Below are 21,342 nucleotides of genomic sequence, written 5' to 3' on the forward strand. Positions count from 1 at the left end.
GCACAGGCAGTCGCTCACACACGACAGACAGTAAGGAAAGGCAGCCTGCAATGCAAGCGAGCAGGCTGCTGAAAGAAGGAGGAAAGAAAAAGAGCTTCAACTTTGGAGCCTCTGATTCCAGGAAAGCAGCAAGCCAGCTTTCAGCATGAATGCAGGGGAACTCAGAAAAGCTATTTTTCACAAAACGCTCAGTTTCAACACAGAGGTCTTACCTTACCGTCTTGAGAGGCAAAAAAAAAAAAGGCTTCCGTGGAATGACGGTTTTAGTGAATACCTACTAATAGGCAGGCATATCGCATAAGTAATGTTTTGGTGGTCATCTTCGAATTGAAAGGGAACTAGAAATACACTCGTGACATGTTGCTAATGACATTTTAGAAAATGTGTTTTCCCTCTGTACATTTCTAAAATCTTCTTGCAAAATAAAAAAAAAAATCTCTTTATACTACATGTCCCAAAATAGTACTGTAAGCACCACTTTCACTTGTGAAAAAGCAACTATTCAAATTTTCTTTTAAATGGTGCTGTGTCTTACATTGAAAGGGCACAAACAGGTACGTAATTTCAATTTTACAATGGGATCTAGTATTCAGAACACTTAACAAGGCGTAACATTAAAAAGAGAATGATAAATTGTGAGTGAAATTGGAAATATGACACGATGAGGGTTATCATACAGATGTTTACAGAAGGGCCCAGTGGTGCAGAGGAGTTTACTGGAAAAGACTAGGCACATTTAACAGAAAGGCAAGAAATTATGAGAATTTCAGGAACGAGGCAAACAGTAATTGATTAATTTCCTGGAGTTGTGCATGGTATAGATAAATCATTTTCAGTATAAGCAGGGGAATATATTTGTGTATTTTGGCAAACCACTACAGCAGTTTTTCTTTTCTTTATAATGGAGGATAACTATTGTAATGTACACATTCTTCCACTGAGGTATATATTTTGTAAGATATCTCAAAAAATTAATAATTAAAAAAAAAGAAAGAAATATTTTGTATCTCAACTGCTATACTTGTCAAGGAGAATAACATCATTTTCCATCCACTGGAAATGAGGTGTATTCGTTTGTGATCCATCTCACACCAGAAATATTTTTCTATTTATTCTATTATCTGTCTATCTATTAGTGAAACATCATTTTGTTAAAACTACCTGTAAACTAAAGTTGTGATAAAGATAAATATTGATGATCAAGTCACTTTTTTTCTGCAGGAGCTAATTCCTTTATTATGATAATTCAGTTGCAAAAAAATGTCTTGCGGCAAAGCTGATTGATCTGTTTTTGAAATGATGGAAACTATAATGAATTTAGATGTTTGTCAAGAGACTACTACCTCCTGACAGGTGATTCAACAGTTCTGTCACTTCCATCATTCCCATGGCTCTACGAGAGAGGTACTCAACTTAAACCTCTGTCACAGCTCTTCAGTTTTGAATCAGTTTCTTTAGGGATTGGATTTAAAATATAGCCACCAATGGATATCCTAAGCAGGCACCAGGCCACGCATTATTCAATGATGAAGGCATATTCAGTGTATTCAATGGTGAACAGTTCTTTTGAAAGATCACAAATGTTTCTGAATAAGGCATATCCACAGATGCAGAAGTGGCAGGAGTCTGCAGATGTACTGTAAGAATGCCTTTTGTGCCGGTGAGAGACAAATCGTCTCAGCTGAGCTCCCCATCTTCTCTGTTACAGTTCTCAAGCACACACATGTTTATTCCATCAGGAAACACAGCTGCTGGCATCAGTTCCCTGACTTGCAATGTGGAACAAAGACAAACTGTAAAACTGTAGTCCCTGTAAATTGAGTTGCAGTGTAGAGGCAGTCCTGTTGATACGTACATTGTCAGTTTGTTCTGAGCTAAATCTTCCAAGATCACCCATGCTTCAAGGACCATTTGTACATACACCTAATGTGGCAGGATGACAGAGGTTTGAGGCTCAGAGACAGTGGAAGGGGCAAAATAATGATCTTTATTAAACAAAAAATAGTCAAATAAATAGGCACAAGGGCCCAAACAACAGGTTTAAACAAAATACAGAAATGTAGGCTGGGCATTCGCCTTCACTACAGTTGCTTTCTCCAAAAACTAAACAGCACAGCACACCAACAAACAAACTCACCCAAAAAAAACACCTACACAAAGGGTTTCACCTGCCTTTTATAGTCTGTGGCTGGAGCCCAATTAACTAATAATTAACAATTAAACACTTAAGGCTCCAGCCACATTCTCACATGTATTTTACAGGGAGGAATTTAACCCCCTCCCTGCCAATCCAAAACAAACAAGAATTCTAAGAAAAACAACAGTAAAAATAACAATAAACAACACAAATTATAGGAACGAGCTGGCACCCCATCACACCTAATCATAAGCTTGAAGCACAATTTTATGCCAAAACGTTCTTAATTCTAACCATAAAGTCACTGTCGGATTGCAGAATTGGTATTCCGTCCCCCAGGGGGACAACTGAAATATTATCTGTGCAACAGATGCTGTTCTAAGTGTGGATGTTCCTGAAGCATTAACAACCTGCTGTTGATGCATCAAAGTACAGTTTCCGCGTTCAATCGTAAGGTCTACAATAAGTCTACATATTGGAAAATGTAGCTGTGCAAAAATACATGAAAAAAAAATGACAATAATAATCAGATATATTTCTGAACAATATTAAAAGAAAATACTGAGAGAGAGAGAGAGAGAGAGAGAGAGAGAGAGAGAGAGATGATAAACATAAAAAGCTTGTAAAGTGAGCAACTGGCTAATAGTTTTGACAGGGTTTTCTACAAGCAGCACAAAGTACTGACTCATATTCTTTGAACAAGGGCTGAGAGGCAAGTCAGTGGTGTGGGCTGCGTCTTGAACAATGGAAGTATTGTGTGGTGTGCAGAGAAACTAGTGTTTTGGCAGATTGTGATGTCTGTTAGGGCCTTGTTCCTTATACTCAACAATGAAAAGGCGACATTCCTTTACTGGCTGTAAGCTGCAGGGCTTTCTGGCACAGGCTCCTAAGGGCAGAAGAGTTGCCCATGGCTATTTTATATGAGAACAGAGCTCACTGCAGAATGTAGACAAAAAAAGGGAGCTGCAGAATTTTAGCAGGGTTTATCTGTACAGTCACAACAGCAAAGTCTGCCAGCCTCTGTTGTTAGTTTGCTTTTAAGGATACGTAATAAAAAATCTGAACAGCAACCCCTAACGTACTGTAATGTTTTCCAGACGTTTTCAGACCTTTTGTGGTCTTTTTTTTTTTTTTACTTCATAGAATGCAAAGACTTTTTGTATAAAGTTTAATCTGTTAAGTATCAGACTATGCAATCGACTGATGATGACTTTAGGGTGTGTTATTTCATGGTCTGAAAATAATATTTTTCAAAAGTATTTCCCTTACCAGTTTCCCCTTACCATTTTGTACTTCTATACAGTGTAGACATCATTCTTAATCAGTCACAAGTAATAAATACTAAATCGGAATCACCCCCCTCAATAAATACATGTGTGGAAAAAAATTAATAAATGAACTAAAAGAACTGTTAAATAATTGCTGGAAATGGTGTTATTAAAATCTGAAACAAAAACACATTGGAAATGTGAAAAAAACGTCTACTTATCAAAAGTGCCCAGCCATTTAAAGTGGAGATATCAAAAACACAAGCCAAGTTTCAAGAAACCATTGGGGCAGCCTAGCCCAGCACAAAGCAAATAGGCACAACTGTAAAAGCGGTGGGGGTCAAGGTTGCCCCAATTGTTTCTACTAACTTGGCTTGTGTTTTTGATGCAAGTTCAATCTGCTTTTATTGCGCCTGAAAAACAAAAGCCAAGTTAGTGGAAACAATTGAGGCATAGCAAAAATGAAACAGTAACAAAACATGTATATGCTTTGAAGTTATGAGGCATTTGCTACAAATTGGCATTGGTAGTTACACACACCATTGCCCGACCTTCACTGGGAATTATTGACAATGGCCGGCTAATGTCCGAAGTACTCTACATTTAGTTATGTCATTGACCAGGCACTATTGTCAGAGCCCAAGAGCAACGGCCAATGACAGCACTCAAAATGTTTGTTTTATTTGAAACTACAGAGAATTCCTGTCAGGTTCAGGAAGCAGTAGTCAAAAACAAAGTATGGGCTGAAACTGAAGCGCTATGGCTGCGCTCAGTGTTTTATTAAAATAATAAAGACACAGTTTAAACAAAACAAAAACACTTCTACAAAACAAACAGGCACATTGGCCAAACAAATAAAAAAACAATAACACAAACAAGTATATCGGTATATAGCAATTGTTTTTCTCTTGCTTCAAAAATCACATCTCGCCTCTGACACTCTCCTCCTTCTGAGCCGAGAGTGGGTCCTTTTATATTCATGGCTGGAGCCTTAATTACCTTATTAATAAATTACCTTATTAAGGATCCAGTCACATTCCCATGAGAGTTCTAGGGAAGGGGTTTTAACCCCATCCCCAACGACTACACATTATAAGAAAGGCTTTTTCGCCAGGTCTCAAACAGTAAATAATAAAAGACGGACGGTGCTCGACTGCCCGCACATAAACACAATAATAATGATTAGGACAGATGGCTTCGTCCGCCTGCATACAAATACAATAATAATAATAATAATAATAATAGTAATAATAATAATAATAATAATAATAATAATAATAATAATAATAATAATAATAATAACAAATGAAAACAGACATAAATAAACACCAAGGGGTGGGCACTTTGCCACAGTCACTTATTAAATCTCTTTTGTAAAAACAATATTTTATAATCAGTGCTACAGTACATAAACTGTTATGTCAACCTTTTGAGGAAGGGGGAAAATGTATCACTATACAGTAGTGCGTGCAAGGATATTAAACAGGTTGCAGCAATTATACTGCACATTGAATTCCATAACTAATTCTAGCCAAAGGCAGAGGGAAAGCAGAAAAAACCCATCTGAAAAGAGATTCTAACAGGAAGATGAAGGTCTACAGAAAAAGGTGTTCTTAGAAATAAATTTGTTTATTGCCTGCTGTGTAATGAGTGGAAATTATTTAACTTAACCATTTTTGTTTTGAAAATATAAAAAAAAAATCATAACCAATAAATAAAAAATAATAGATAGCTGATCTGTTGCGTGTGTGAGAGAAGAGGGAGTGTGTTCAGGTGCAGTGGTAATAAAGTGTTAAAACGCTATCGTAGAATCTGGAAATTGGTGTACAATACCATCACCTGAGTCACATTTTCAGAATCGTGTAATGTCTTACATTTTGACAGGTTTTGTCTCATGCTGCCTAATTAAAAACATACAGAAGCCATATGGAAAATTGCATTGACTGTGCAGTCATAGCATTCATTGTGCTTAGCAAAAAAAATGGACTCCAAAATAAATACTGTAATATGGTACTATTAAAATAACTATACAAATAAAATCATTATACCATATACTGTACTACTAAAGCCAGTAGTCACGGCTAAAGGCTTGGTAGTGCTACAACATCTACTGGACAGTCTCAGTGACCAGAAAAAAAAAATGGGGATTTAGAAAAAAAGCAGACTTGGGGTTTCCTTAAACCACCAGCAGGAGAAGAATCTTATTATGGAAAACGTTAAACCATTTTAATGGTAACACAATGTAAAACAAAACACTTTGCTAAAGTGCTTTATTGGCAAGCGTGAATGAACTTAAAAAATACCCAACATTTCATGGTATGTGGTTTAAGAGAATATTAATCCTGCCACATTTTTCTTCCCATCGGTTGAAGTTTGGTTAACTATGTTTATTGTCTTCTAATCTCTGTTTTGTTATACTGTTATTTTGTTGTAAAGTGACCAAGAGAGATCAATATAATACACGTGTAGCTGGAAAACAATTGTAAAAGAAAAGTAAATCATTTAACCATTACAGACTATCAGCCCTCAGAATTAAATTGGAATACATGTGGATTTGGATTTGACTGTGTTGTTATCATGTGTAAACAGAAGTCCATACATGTAAATAAACAATTATTAATCAGCTCAAAAAACAACTTCCAGTTGATACATTCTAAGTGCTCGTGTGAATCATCTTTCACACTCTTAGGGTTTTGCCTAATGTGCAATAAACTTAATGTTCTTGACATATTGGGCAGCTTTCTTGACTTCAATTTGAAATCAAGTACTGCACAACCAATTTGTAGTAAAGCCTGTCCCCACCCTAAATAATGTTTCCAGCCCAGTAAATCCCATGTTGGTGATGTGCTTGCTGACTCAGAGAAAAATGGACTTTCTCCACTTTCTTAGAAATGTCACAGACCCGTATTGAACAGATGAAAAAAAGTGAATTTGGAGCATTGGAGTCCAAAGGCAAGAGCGCTTTCCTGAATTTCATCCTGCCTGATCAGTGTGTCGAGGCTCAGTTGACATGCATTTTGGTCACCTCTCAATCACCCCTGGAGGGAATCTGAGAATGTATCCTGAGCTGGCAGGTCACACTAATTAAAACAAGCACAGGAGATCCCAAGACATTTTATTACTTGGTGTCATATTTAGAATCAACATTATGCATAAATACTTTAAGCTATGCTACTATAATATGCATGGCAAAAACTAATGACTCCCTCCCTTTGATTTTTTTACAGATTGCTTTATAGAGCTAGCATGTCCCTGTGTTAAAATTACACTTGTTATTTTGTTATTACTGGGTGGTAATAGTGGGCTTTAGCAGTTGATAATGTTATTTGGTGATTTCAGGTATTTATTGTGATGGAGGTGCTTATGTACATAAAAAATATATAGATATTATTTTTGAATATTAGGCTAATGGCTACTTATTGAATCTGCAACCTCAAAAATGCACAAATACATGTTTTCCAACAGTTTGATGTCTCAAAAAATTTGGTAAATACAAAAAAAAGTGGTTATAGTTTATATATATATATATATATATATATATATATATATATATATATATATATATATATATATATATATATATATATATATATATACGTTTTTCAGTTGAGGGATGTTATTCTGCTGCTCCTACCAAAATAATAGGAATGTTTAAACAGTGTATGATTTGTGTGTGTTTGTCTTAACTGCACAACATTGTTGCTTCGAATAATCAAACAGATACCAGTTAATCTGAGGAAAATATAGGCAGTTTCTGTATGTTTACGGCAGATATTGCAGACAATTAAAATTATACTTGTTCTGACTATAATTATACTCAATGTTTTTTATTGCATGCCACAGCTATACCAGCAGTGGCAATACAGATTTGGATAAAAAGCTGTATGGCTTGTTACTATACTGCAAATGGTTACCAGTATGGTGGTACTGGTTTACAAAGTAGCAAAAACATATTAAAAAAAATTGTCCTAATGAATACACCTGACGGATAGTTTTTTTTCTTATGTGTGTGTTTCCCTCAAAGTACTCAGTGAAAAGGGATCTGTTCTGGAAACCAGCTGTCTCAGCTAAAATAATAGATAACATTTAGTCTGCCCTGTTTCTCAACCAGCAGAATCAGCAGATCCATACCAGTCAAGAGGTGTTTCAGATAGTAGAACCTGTCGCTTCATTTTCCTTTGTGTTGTAAGTTATTTAACAGCACCTTTCAGAATTCTTTTACTTGTGTTTTATCTGCAGAGGTTTCACATTCTGGAGTCACAAAGCCTTCCTTTGTACCCTTCAGTTCTTTCTTGGGCTCTTATTTACTCAGTACAGGTTTTTCTTTTAGTGCTGTCTAACCTTGTAGTCACCTCTTCCATGTTCAACAGAGTAATACACAAGTCATACAAAAGTGAACAGCGACTGTCTTTTTTGTTTTTTTTGTATCCACTTGTAATAGAATTACCTCTTCTCTGTGGCGAACTCAAGGTGTAAATAATAGGCTTGATTAATAGCTCTCCTTGGTTGTGAACCTGTGGGGTTTTGTGTATCCCTCTCCACTTTCCACAAGAGATAAGATATCAACACAATTAAGAGTGAAAAATAATCTGATTCTTTTTTGCCAGTGGTGAATGCTCAGAGAACACAAATTGATACAATGGGATTTGAATAATTTATGGATGGCACTTTCATTTTTAATCTGTAAATGAGAACACCTAACATGGCATGGCCCTGAGTGACACCCTATCCACCCCCCATTAAGATAACAAGATGAACGATAACAATTCCAATTAAGATATTGTTTATGGGAGAAATCTGCTTGGGGAAGAGGATTCTAGTTAAAAGGCAGGATCGGTTTACTTCATGGTTAAAATTCCGTAGTAGCCGGGATAACAGATATGGTCGATGAGGTGTGGTATCTCATTCACCCCGATGCAGGTGACAATCACAGAAAAATGTTACGACATCCAAGTCATGAAATTAACAGTACACGTGAGCAAAATAAATGATTGAATCGTGTGGCATTTCTGAGCACATGATGATTTCATACATGAAAATATCTGAAATCTAAAGTCATTTTGAGTGGGGCTGATTGCATAATACAGTAAGAAGAATACCTGGCTTAAGGCTGCTCCCCACCAGACACGATACAGCAAGCAGAACTGTGCAGAGATGTGTCAAAACTTAATAGAACCTATACTTTTGATAAGTATCTTTCACACCACAGGCGATGCAACAGGAGACGCAGAAGTGGCACCAGGGCGGCAGTGGAGCGGCGTGAAATACATAGGATTGAATCCTATTTTTTGCGATTTGATGCGTGTCAACTAGGGCATTGAGCAATCAGAGAACAGCGTCAATGCACGTGATCCAGCAGGGTGAAGCAGTATCCAAAATGACAGAGGAAATGTGATGCCCTTTATGACGAAGGGCATCACAATTATAAAAATTTGACAGATTTGAAAGATAATATATGGGAGTCTATTTCGAAGGAACTGGATAAGCCTGGTGTGTATGATTTATTGCCATATATGTTAAAAAACCGTCATTTGTAATTTATATATCATGGTGACGAATATGTACCAGTCTTGGTCATAGTTTTGTCAATAGCAATTTTGAACAGTTGTATAGATCTGGCAGTTTTGAAACCTGTCACATCGCCTCTGTGTCGCTTCTGGTGTGTATGGTCATGTCGCTGCGAAAGTGTCTCGTTGCCAATTAAAAAATCACATCGCGTCTGGTGTGTGGAGACCTTTAGAATCAGCCTCCTACACAGTTGCAGTGTGTGCTGTGAAATGGTAGTTTTATGGAAATATTAAAGCTAACCCAGAAATGTGTATTTGGTATGAAAAAATATGATGTCCATTTTGGGTTCCACATATGTGTGGGACACTTTGTTTTCAGCAGCAGTTGACCTAAAAATGCAGAAAGCTGTCCGATCAAAATCGTTAGGCTGAGCTTGGTTGTGCTGTAAAATAGTTAAAAACAAATTTAGCATTTTTTCTTTTGTTTTACATGTTTTTATACTTAATATTATTTAATGAGTATTTAAAAGTGTAGATAAAGTTCACTTTATTGTACTCTTGTTTCCTTGGATTGCTTAACTATTCAAAATGAATCACACTCTGACAACATAGTATTTAAAGCATACATTTATTTAAAATATTGAACTAGATAATAATAATACCACGTTTCAATGAACCACATAAAACGGGAGGTTAACATAAAGAACAGTCCTACTACAGTAACAGGTGCAGTTTACAGTGCCTTTGGGCATCAGATCAATTCCGGATTTTTAAATCCTTTGATGGAAATGTCCGGTCTACTTTTAATTTTTTCAAGCAAATTGGCTTCATCACTGCTATTCTCATATCCACTTTGACATGACACATTAGTTCCATTGTCCAGCGCTGCTTTCCCTGTTCTGCATACCAGTCTACCAGAGGTATAGGCACAGGATGAAACAAAAGAATATCTAGGTGGATTTATCTTTTAAATCATTGATTTGACTGTAATACCGCCTGCAGCGAATGCGCGTCTTGACCTTTAACTTTAAGTATTTCCTGCCCAACTCATGTGATAACTTGAGTAACTTGGAAAAGCATGGAAACGCCTCCTTTTTCTCCCAACTCGAGTTGTCCATCAATTCGAGTTCTGGGAGAATTCAGACCAATTCAAGCACACTCGAGTCGACTCAAGTTGGCTGTCCATGGAAACAAGGTAAAATATTCCTGTTGAGATGATGTATCGCTTTTTTTAACTGTGGTCCACCAAAATATCCCTTTGAGAGGATCCTGTTTGATTTATATTGAGCTGCTAGTTAAGCCACTGGATACAAATCCATAGAAAGCTATTCATCTGGATTGAGAAGACCTGGGGAAGTGATTTGGCATGCTGCAGCTGTTCACAATGGGGTTCTATTTAGTGGGACTAGATTTCAGCCAAGCATAAGAAATAATTTGTTGAGGTAGTGAAAGGAGTCCATTTGTGATACAACTTAAAATGTCCCAATCATAGCCAAAAACAACACTGAAGAAGCCAGAAATCAGTAAACTGTCACAATTAATATGTAGCTATTGAAGCAAATCGTAATGGAGTTATGTTTACTTACCAGCTAATAAAAATATAAATCTAGCCCATTGTCTGTCTTTTGTGTATTTCCGTGAGCATTTTTTTTGTTGGCAGGTTTTCATTTTAAAATCCCATAATTATTTTGAACTAAGAAATAGGAAATGTTTACTTTGTTTCTAAATGTATTGTAATGTGAGCGTGGTTTTCAATCCAATTTCACCTCAGGACAATTCATAAAGTAAACCCAATGAGCAGCTATGTTTGTGGCTTCTTGAGATCATACACTTGGGTCATTCCAACATAAATTAATTACCACCCAGTTTGCATAAAATACAAATAATGTATCTGTCTTTCTTGATTAAAAAAACATCTTTAATCATCATGTACCATACATTAATCTATTGGAAGATTTTGGTCCGTAATGGGCGTCAGTTTCTTTTCTTTTAAACACAATCATTCATATACAGACATGCTCAAATTTGTTGGTACCCTTACAGCTCATTGAAATAATGCTTCATTCCTCTTGAAAAGTGTTGAAATTAAAAGCTATTTTATCATGTATACTTGCATGCCTTTGGTATGTCATAGAATAAAGCAAAGAAGCTGTGAAAAGAGATGAATTATTGCTTATTCTACAAAGATATTCTAAAATGGCCTGGACACATTTGTTGGTACCCCTTAGAAAAGATAATAAATAATTGGATTATAGTGATATTTCAAACTAATTAGTTTCTTTAATTAGTATCACACATGTCTCCAATCTTGTAATCAGTCATTCAGCCTATTTAAAAAAAGGAGAAAAGTAGTCACTGTGCTGTTTGGTATCATTGTGTGCACCACACTGAACATGGACCAGAGAAAGCAAAGGAGAGAGTTGTCTGAGGAGATCAGAAAGAAAATAATAGACAAGCATGGTAAAGGTAAAGGCTACAAGACCATCTCCAAGCGGCTTGATGTTCCTGTGACAACAGTTGCAAATATTATTAAGAAGTTTAAGGTCCATGGAACTGTAGCCAACCTCCCTGGGTGCAGCCGCAAGAGGAAAATCGACCCCAGATTGAACAGAAGGATAGTGCGAATGGTAGAAAAAGAACCAAGGATAACTGCCAAAGAGATACAAGCTGAACTCCAAGGTGAAGGTACGTCAGTTTCTGATCGCACCATCCGTCGCTTTTTGAGCGAAAGTGGGCACCATGGAAGAAGATCCAGGAGGACTCCACTTTTGAAAGAAAAACATAAAAAAACCAGACTGGAATTTGCTAAAATGCATATTGACAAGCCACAATCCTTCTGGGAGAATGTCCTTTGGACAGATGAGTCAAAACTGGAGCTTTTTGACAAGTCACATCAGCTCTATGTTCACAGACGAAAAAATGAAGCTTTCAAAGAAAAGAACACCATACCTACAGTGAAACATGGAGGAGGCTCGGTTATGTTTTGGGGCTGCTTTGCTGCGCCTGGCACAGGGTGCCTTGAATCTGTGTCCATGCCATTTTCATTTGTTTTCTTATTTACAATATTATGTTGAATAAAAAATCAAAAGCAAAGTCTGATTTCTATTAAATATGGAATAAACAATGGTGGATGCCAATTACTTTTGTCAGTTTCAAGTTATTTCAGAGAAAATTGTGCATTCTTCATTTTTTGTGGAGGGGTACCAACAAATTTGAGCACGTCTGTATATGTTAACATCTACAGTATACTAAAACTTCCAAAGCCACACTTTCAGTTTCATCATTGTGAATTGACTGGGAATGATTTGAAATGCTTAATCTTCAACAACAGAAAAGCACGGAAATGCTGATGTGATGAGCCAGTATTTTCCATAGCTGTTATGCATCAGTTTCTAGAAATGTTGAATGCTCAGTGATTAATACATGTACTTTTCCTATTGTGCAATGGTTTGGGATGCTCTGTATTTTATGGCTCGAGTTAAAATACCACTCAGCAGTTTGTACAAAGTGCTCCATTTTGTCATTCCACTGCCAATTCCCCACAATGTGACACAGTCAACTTTTTGGCCTGTAACTAACTGTATTTTAGCTTTTTTTTTTTTTTTTGATGTGCTTGGATTTGAAGCCCTGGCATCAAGCATGCTCTGGCACACATGAGAAATAAAAAATACATTGGTTTATATGTCTTTTCTTCTTTTTTTCATGTCATTTCAGGGTTTTTTCCGCAGAAGTATTCAGAAAAACATGATTTATACGTGTCACAGAGATAAAAACTGTGTTATTAACAAGGTCACAAGAAATCGATGCCAGTACTGTCGGCTGCAGAGGTGCTTCGAAGCGGGCATGTCCAAAGAATGTAAGTTTATTCAGTGATATTCACTTCATTATTTTTTTTTTCCTGAAAACCTTTCAAGTTGTTTCTCAACCAACATAATATTGCACAATAGTATGACCATAACTGTACAGTGAACAAAATATAGTTGCACATTGTGACATTTATGTTTCATAAAGTATATCATAATGTAACTATTTTCTTTTAAAGTGTAGAGACAAGGTCAGTTTGTACTTTTTTGCAGTCAGCAACAAGCAAAAGTCATTAGTGTGTCTTCTTGAAATATTTATGCTGTTGATTGCTGAGGTGCGTCAGGGGCATTTCTATGCATTTAGAATGCTGGTGGCACCTATCTCCTCTCCACCCTGTACTATTTGGTTTCCATAACAGGATGTGCCTCCCTACTACAGGCAGCCTGCCGCTAGTCAGCCCCATTGGACCTCTTTGTGACTTGTGTCTGGGTTCAGTCATTGTTGGCTGGAGGCATCAGTCCTTTAGGCTTCCAGTCATGGATTCTGCCATTTGTTAGGAGTGGAAATACCCATAATAAACTAACCTTTGCAAACTCTTTCAGCATTGAATGTTTGAAGAATTTGAGCTGACATTTTTTTTCAAAGCTGCATAATCACCACCACTGTGCAGTGAAAATAAATATAGTCCAAGACTGTGTAGCCCAGGGCTTCCCAACCCTCGTCCTGGGGACTCCCTGTGTCTTCTGGTTTTCATTCCAACTGAGCTCTCAATTACTTCACTAAACCCTTAATTGAACTAATAGTTTGCTTAATTAGACAGTTTTACTTGTTTTTACCTCTTAAACAGTTGCAGATTTCTAGTTAGCTGTAACATTTTATAATTAACTTGAAATCTGCAACTTTTTAGGAGCTGGGAACAATTAAAAATGTCTAATTTAGCAAACTATTAGTTCAATTAAGGGTCTAGGTAAGTAATTGAGAGCTCAGTTGGAATGAAAACCAGAAGACACAGGGTGTCCCCAGGACGAGGGTTGGGAAACACTGGTGTAGCCCCTTTAAGAGCAGCTTGAAAAAAAGAGCAATTATAGTATTTTTTTTATTAGGCCATTTAAAAAAGTGTAATTCCTATTTATGGAGTAAAACTGCAAATGTTAGAGCTGTTCATAATATATATTGTGGTGGCGGTGGAAGAAAGGTGAGGAAACAGCATTTAAATTAACCAAAGCTCTTTTTATTAATGAAACACACAGGACTGGAACTGACAACAGACTGCCCCAACCAGGTCACTGTGCTGTCTAAATACAGTCCTAGTGAACCTGGTTGGAGAAAGGCAGAAATAACATTTTAAACATTGTGATACATTTATACAAATTAAGTCATTGAAAGAAAACCTATAGAAACATGGACAGAAAACAACCACTAAGCACATATAACATACACACACTCACTCAGTCCAGGGCCCACGCCCAACCCCCCCACCCCCACCCCCACTGTTTGCTGCAACTCTGTCTCTGCTTGGCTGTGTCACACCGCCACTGTGTTACAATATGTTACCCAATTGTACATGTTTACCATAGTGTATACATAGTGCAGTGCACAATTATTTTTCTAATTACACTGCACTTCCTCAAAAGTGGTGACAAAAAACAGCAGCAAATCAACAGTGGTGGGGGGAGAGGAGGTAAGAGTGGCTTGAAATGTAATAAATTATTTGTGAAAATGCATGGCAAAAATGGCGTTTTGGGTTTGTTTAAAATGTATTGTTGATAACTTTTTGCTACTACGGCTGTGCTGAATTAATGATTTAAATCGAATTAACGCATGCAGTGTATGTTAGAATTCAGTCTGCGATACATTACTGTTAGGAAAAGGGAAATAATTACAAAATGCATCTAATTGATATAGTGAAAACGTTAGGTTACTTACCGGAACCCTGGTTCCCTGAAAGAGAAGATGACCACCAAAACAAACTTATGGGATATGCCTGCCTTAGGTAGGTATTCACTGAGCTCTTTATATCAGAGCTGCCGATAGGCCCCTTCCTGGGGTGACGCCCTCGGCCCCACCTACCAAGGGATTAAACAGTTAACCCACGGAAGCCATGTTCTCTTTTACATCGAACCCGTGAGGGCAACCGATGCGACCTCGCTGGCTGGTGGTTGTCTTCTCTTTCAGGGAACCAGGGTTACGTTAAGTAACCTAACGTTCACTTTCAATTCGAAGACGACCACCAAAACATACTTATGGGAAAGTATACCAGAGCAGTCTCCCTGGTGGTTCACGTATGCCACTACTGGAGCTGGAGCACAGGAAGGAAATGTTGAACAGCGAGGTGGGCCGCTGTCAGCTCCTGTGCATTTACGTGCAGGGATGTCCAGCAACCCGACCAAGGTCTGCGGACTCCTCTGCCTGCCCAGACCGCCCCCCAACCAGAGTATCATCATCAATTGACGGTTGTGAATCACTCCCATCCTTACGCCTTCGCTCAGGTGAGAGGCTTGCCTCCACCAGCGTAGGGCTTCCCAGCATAGGCGAGACATGGTCAGCCAATGGTGTCTGACGAGCTTGGAGTGTAGCCGAAAGGCACTGAGCCACACTTGGATTGGGCGCATGCGGAGTAACCCCAGCTGGGTGGATGATGAAGCTGCGGCCATCAGACACAATAGTTTTTAACACAACACCAACTGTACTGTGAACCCTTGTTGAAACAGGGCCAGACAGTTGTGAATGTTAGCTACTCTGTCGTCCGACAGGTAGGTTCGCATTGTAAGGGAATCCAGCCGGAGACCCAAGTAGACCGTACTTTGCACCGGTATTAATTGGCTGTGGCATCATTGAGGGTGAGACCCAGCCTGAACAGATGCTTTGTCACAATCGCTGTATGGGCCACTGCTCCTTCCTGCGACTGGGACAGATCGACCAGTCATCCAGATAGTTCATCACCCTGATCCCTTGCAGCTGCAAGGGAGCTAGGATGGCATCCATGCACTTTGAAAATGTGCGGGGGGCTAAGGAGAGGCCAAATGGCAGCATGGAAAACTCAAAGACGCTCCCCTGAAAGGCAAAGCGGAGATACTTCCTGTGCGCTGGACGAATAGGGACGTGGAATACGCGTCCTTTTGGTCCACTGTTATAAACCATTCGCCCGGCCAGACAGCCTGGTGAGTACGGCAGTGCCAGTGTCTTATTCTCTCCTGTACAAGAGTACAGGAGGGGAGCATTGGGGCTACCTGCCAAGACTCCTTGCGTTCTCGGTGAGAGTGCTGCAGCAATTCCTCTCCCGCTGGTCCAAAGGAATGGTCAGGGGAGGTAGGGGCTGCTTCTAAAGGAAGGAGCCATCTTCCCATGAGGCCGCGATCAAAATCGCATCATGGCCCTCCTCTGCAATGCTGACGTCCGGTTCTGTAACATCCAGGGTGACCACCGCTGCAGGCGTTATCGGCTGAGCTGGGGCCAGAGCAACGGCTTGAGCCTGCTTCCAGGCCAGGGGCACCCAAAGCCGCATACGGCTCAGCCATGCTAGCAGGGGACATTGTGCAGGACGTGTGGAATTTAGCCACGCTTGATGTCTGTATGGCCCCATGGGCATAGTTTAAACACCGGAGGGTGTAGACCTGTGTATTGAAGCACTCAGGCACCAAGGGTGCAGAAGCACCGAGGACACTGAGTGAGGTAGAATACAGTACTGGTGCACCGAAGAATCGGGGCACCGAGTGCAGGTGTTATTTACATGCTGGGGCACTAAAGCACAGAGGCATGGAGCGCAGAAGCACCTATTCTTAACCGCGTTTAGTCAACACAACCCGGGGTAACACATAGCATACACGGGGGTGGATACACAGGCTCGAGTTGCTGCGGTAGGCAATCAGGAGAGCAGTACAGGAAAGCGCACGGTGCTGCACCAGGGCATGGATAACCTGGTTCTGGACTGCATCTGATCATGTACTCCAGTTTCAATACCCAATGGGTTTTATAAAAAATTAAAAATATTATTAGGTCCAGAACTACATAAAACATAATAATGCTGCAATTAGCACAGGTGAACTCCCCCCATCTATGAATGACGCATTAATTACTTTAATATATAAAGCTGGCAAAGATCCTCAGGAATGTGGCAGCTACAGGATGGTCTCCATGCTCAACAACGATGGAAACATTTTAACAAAATTATTAACAACATGGATAAATCAGGTTATTAAAAAACTTATAAACCCTGATTAGGCTGGATTTGTTAAGAGAAGAACATCTGAGACATCTGTTACATATTATTTGGAAAGCAAAGGATGTAGATACTCCTGTGGCAGCTTTATCATTAGATGCTGAAAAGGCATTTGACAGGGTAGAATTTGGTTATCTCTGCTATACTTTAGAGAAATTTGGAAATTAATGAAGGTAATTTATAGCAAACCCACGGCTGCAGTAATTACAAATAGCCTACGGTCACACTCCTTTCAACTTAGCAGAGGCTCGAGACAGGGCTTCCCCCTGTACCCATTATTGTTTATCCTTGCTTTGGAACCGTTAGCAGAAGCCATCAGGGTTCATAAATCTATACAAGGTATTTCTACTAGAAAACCAGGATCATAAATTGCTTTTATATGCAGATGATAAACTCTTAATAGTCACAGACCCCCAAACCTCAATACCAACACTGTTAAATTAGTGGAAGTTTTTTCTGATATATTGGGTTATAAAGTAAACTGGTCCAAGTCTGAGGTGATGCCTCTGTATTATTATTTGTTTATTTAGCAGACGCCTTTATCCAAGGCGACTTACAGAGACTAGGGTGTGTGAACTATGCATCAGCTGCAGAGTCACTTACAATTACATCTTACCCAAAAGACGGAGCACAAGGAGGTTAAGTGACTTGCTCAGGATCACACAATGAGTCAGTGGCTGAGCTGGGATTTGAACCAGGGACCTTTTGGTTACAAGCCCCTTTCTTTAACCACTGGACCACACAGCAGAACCTCTGTCAAAATACACAGAACCACACAGAACATCTGTCAAAATACTGCCCCCTACAGGAATTCCAAAAGTGGAAATTCAGATGGGTACACAAAAACTTAAAATACCTGTGAATTCTATTGAACCCCAGTCTGGACGAAATGATGAAGGACAGTATATCTCCACTGATATCTAAAATGCAGATCAAATTGGGATAAGCTTCAAATTTTGTTGTGGGGAAGTGTCCAGATTATAAAAATGGTAATAGCTGCACAAATAAACTATGTAACCAGCATGCAACCTCTCAAAATGCTTGTAAAGTATATTAAAACAATAGATAGAATGATTACTCAGTTTCTCTGGAGTGGAAAAAGAGCTTGCTTAAAGTTGTCCAGACTTCAGGCAACGGTATCAGGATGTGGATTGAGGTTTCCTAATCTAAAGCTTTACAGACAGGCATTCATGTCTGCCAAAATAGCTTCCCTATTCAGAGCGGATGACAAAAAGCCAGTATGGGTTGATATTGAAGCTCATTTAAATTCACCCTTTGACCCAGGGGATTATTTGAGTCAGATCTCAAAAGAAAGTATACAAAATCCTATAATGATGCACACCAGGGAAATATGGGTCAGCTACACATGAGAGAGAAAATGTCACCCTTCCTTACCAGGAAGGCAACAATATGGAACAATCCCAAAATTAAAATTGGCGGAAAAGCAATTTTTGGAAAGATTGGCACAGAAAAGATATAAAACACCTGGGATCACTGTTTCACGAGAACACGTTCAAATCCTTTGAAGATTTAAAAGAAGAACACAATTTGCAGAAACAAGATTTTTGGAAATACCTGCAAATTACAGATTATATGCTTAAAATGGGAAGCAAAGATAATAGGCCACCATATCAATCAGAGATCAGCGATAAACTAGAAGCCCACAGCTCAAGACCTTACCTCGCCTCATTCATATATAGCTTTCTCGTTGACAAAACAGCCTCAGACTGCAGGGCCTTAAAAACGGTGTGGGAACGAGACTTGGGGGAAGAGTATGAAGAGACAGAATGGGACAATATGGTAGAAAATATGCTTTGTCCAATGCAGGATGCTTGGTTAAAACTGATGCATTTTGAGATTGTACTGGACTCCTGCTAAAATGAATAGGCTGGGATTGAGGGGAAACAGGTGACATTCTGCATATGTTTTGGGGTTGTGATCAATTAAAACATTTCTGGCAGGAGGTTATCCAGCAAATTGGGGAAGTAATTGGAACTACAGTAGTGTTGAACCCGGCATTATGTCTTTTAAATAAAAATAACACAGCTGATAGATTGAATGACAAGCAGGTTAAATGGATAATGGTAGCTATAACCACATAAGAATTATACTGAGACATTGGAAGGATAAAGATCCTCCCACATATGCAGAGTGGCACAAAGCCCTTGCCGAAACTGCTTCTTATGAGAGGCTCATATACAGGGTCAATGACAAGATGGAACACTTTGAGGAGATATGGGGCCCACTTCTCCTCATGATTAACAATTAGTTAATGGAATATATGTGGTGAATGTTAAATGTGAATTGAACAGTCTGGTAGGGTTGGGGGAGGGGGGGGGATACAAAATACAATTCAAATGTATTTGACACAGTAAAATGTACGTAGATAAAAGGATGTAAGTATGTACATGTTTTATTTTATTTATTTTTTCGTTTCTTTTTGGCTAATAGAACATGTAACAGTGACCTTTATTTCACATACCTTACAATAAATACTTACCTTTATTCATAAAACCACCCTGAACACTCGGTTCCAAATTTCCATTTGGGATGAAAATGATGCACGTAATAAAACTAAGTGAGTGTAACATACTACTGAAAAAACCTACCCAAACGACCTTTAAATACCTTTATTGTTAGTGTTAGAAGCAAATTTCAACTGTTTGACACAATGTTACAAGATTCACCACAGGTTGTAATTAAACATAGTTAGTAAAATTGTACTAAACATAGTTACAATGTACATTTTTCGTTAGGTTCTGGTAGAAGAAAGTTGGGAGGTTACATTGTAGCAATTAATTATTATTTATTTCTTAGCAGATGCCCTTATCCAGGGTGACTTACAATTGTTACAAGATCTCACATTATTTTTTACATACAATTACCCATTTATACAGTTGGGTTTTTACTGGAGCAATCTAGGTAAAGTATCTTGCTCAAGGGTACAGCAGCAGTGTCCCCCACCTGGGATTGAATTGAGTCGAACTGAGTTCAAATTATGGCACCTATTTATACAGTTGGGTTTTTACTGGAGTCAAAACATATACCCCCCCCCCAGCCCCCACAGCACTTTTTAATTGTTTCTACATTACGTACGCTGACCCCAAGCGCATGTATCTGTATTTTATTTTGTTTGTTTGTAAATATATTTATTTCATCATTAATGAATTAAAGAAAATGAAGTAAAAAGAAAATATGAATAGCCTAATACATATGAGGGCATTTTAAAATAGCATTAGTGTGTTTGTACACATTACATTATGTAAACATATAGATATATGTAAACATATAGATATGTACAATAGGCTTAAACAACAAAGTAGTAAAATCAAATGAATACCTAGCAGGCTTTTTTGTTTTTGTTTTAGTCTTCATGTAATACAAAACAAACCATGTTGATGCGTTGTAGGCTTCACATTGTTGTAGGATGCGTAGATAATAAAATATTATTTTAAATTTAAATTAAATTATTTCATCATATTTTCTTGTATCTCTCTCTTATATTTTAAACCCTGCCGCCACCATTACGTAAGCTCCTGTGTCAATAGAATTAATACCGTGCGCAACTTCAGACCTGTTGCCATCCCACAATTTGTATGCTAATTAGAATTGTTCCAAGCTGTATTTTTGCTTCTGATTCGTTAGTAAATCTGGCGTGACACTTTGAGAAATAACACGCGCAGTCATCTCAGTTTTCCTCCCGCAATTCTGGCCAAATTACTGCGGCTTAGTAAATGAGGCCCTAAGTGTTTTAAGGTAAGGCTTATATGGCTTAATTTGATGAGGTAATGACTGCTGAACCAGACTGACAGAAATCATCTTTGACAGGTGTTATGTGCATATGGTTCTAAATGTTGTTTGTTCCTTTATTTGAAACTTATGGTAGTTCCCAAATGACAGTCACCTGCAGTGAAATAATTATGTGGCTTGTCCAAATAACCATGCATATGACTCTCGATTTTCTTGTAAAAAACAGAAACTCTTAATTTATCTATTGTTTTAATTTCTTTTCTTTTTTAATCATTACTTATCTTCTGCAATGATAGGTAGTGGATTTAATATTTATGAACTCTATTTCATATTTAATTTAAGATTTAATGAAAAGTGTATTACTCATTTATAGTATACGGTTCTGCAACTGGCTTCATGAAGAGACTTGCACAGTGCCTGGGGGGGGTGAACACCGGCCTGTACCTAGTCATGGTACTCGAATGCACTAAATACTATCCAGATTCATGAAAATAAAATAGGTGAGCTACTAAAAACTGTAGTGGGGGGGGGGGGGGTGCATGTAGCTGATCCTGCTTTCGGAGGTAAGACCGAATTCATATTTTTCGGTTGAAGCCAAATGGAATCCTGTATTTCCCTTGGTGAATAGTGAAGTTCAACACATGCCAGCACTTACAT

The 21,342-nt window shown here is 38.4% G+C and overlaps 1 protein-coding gene across 1 annotated transcript in view; it reads left to right on the forward strand.

The window, feature by feature from the left end:
* The window catches only part of LOC117394672 (retinoic acid receptor beta-like), an 85,286-nt gene that overhangs the window by 28,923 nt on the left and 35,021 nt on the right, over positions 1-21,342 (forward strand). The window contains exon 3 of the mRNA XM_033993094.3: positions 12,627-12,768. Within this exon, the coding sequence (XP_033848985.1) occupies positions 12,627-12,768 (142 nt within the window). The remainder of the gene's footprint in view (positions 1-12,626; positions 12,769-21,342) is intronic.

The sequence above is a fragment of the Acipenser ruthenus genome, chromosome 3 (assembly GCF_902713425.1).
Source record: "Acipenser ruthenus chromosome 3, fAciRut3.2 maternal haplotype, whole genome shotgun sequence".
NCBI classification, from domain to species: domain Eukaryota; kingdom Metazoa; phylum Chordata; class Actinopteri; order Acipenseriformes; family Acipenseridae; genus Acipenser; species Acipenser ruthenus.